This window comes from Chaetura pelagica, unplaced genomic scaffold (genome assembly GCF_000747805.2).
Source record: "Chaetura pelagica isolate M959 unplaced genomic scaffold, ChaPel_1.0 scaffold1446, whole genome shotgun sequence".
In the NCBI taxonomy this organism is placed as follows: Eukaryota; Metazoa; Chordata; class Aves; order Apodiformes; family Apodidae; genus Chaetura; species Chaetura pelagica.
In genome coordinates, this window is record NW_009953662.1 from 10,982 (window position 1) to 11,543 (window position 562).

The 562-nt window shown below is 66.4% G+C and overlaps 1 protein-coding gene across 1 annotated transcript in view; it reads right to left on the bottom strand.

Moving 5' to 3' along the window:
- Window positions 1–562, bottom strand: part of ABI3 (ABI family, member 3) — a 27,674-nt gene that overhangs the window by 4,806 nt on the left and 22,306 nt on the right. Inside the window, exon 5 of the mRNA XM_010000324.1 lies at window positions 191–260. Coding sequence (XP_009998626.1) covers window positions 191–260 — 70 coding nt within the window. The remainder of the gene's footprint in view (window positions 1–190; window positions 261–562) is intronic.

The window sequence follows — 562 nt, forward strand, 5'->3', positions numbered from 1 at the left end:
GAGGCCCCCAAGCCCAGTGGGAGGGGACAGTGGCCGATGGTGGAAGGCAAAGCAGGATGCAGCCAAGCTGGGTGGGTGATCCGGGTTGGGGGGTCCTGGGGGGGCTGTGCCCACCTGCCCCCTTCACCTCAGAAGGGCTCCACATAATTGCCAGGGAAGAACCCAGCAGCCTCAGCCATGACACCCTCACACCAGCCGTCCGAGTAGCGCCGGGTGACGAAGAGGAGGGTCCCGGGGGGGAAGGAGAGCTCGTTGTCCTTCTGCCGGGTGTAGGGGTACAGGGTCAGCACTGCCGGGGGGAGAGAGAGAGGATGGGGTCACCACTGCAAGGGACAGGCCACCACCAGGAAAGGCTGGAGAAGGGGACATGAGCAGACCAGGACATGGCTCCCCGTCCCAGCCCTGGGACCCCGCAGACCCCAGGGACCCGCACCCCAAGGGGCACAGGGGGGGTTTTGGGGTGTGGACACCCCAGCTGGGGCTGCCCTGGGGATGTGCTTGGCTGGGCACCCTGCAATGGGGTGTCCAGGGGCTGAGCCAGCACCTCCAATTAACCCCAAGA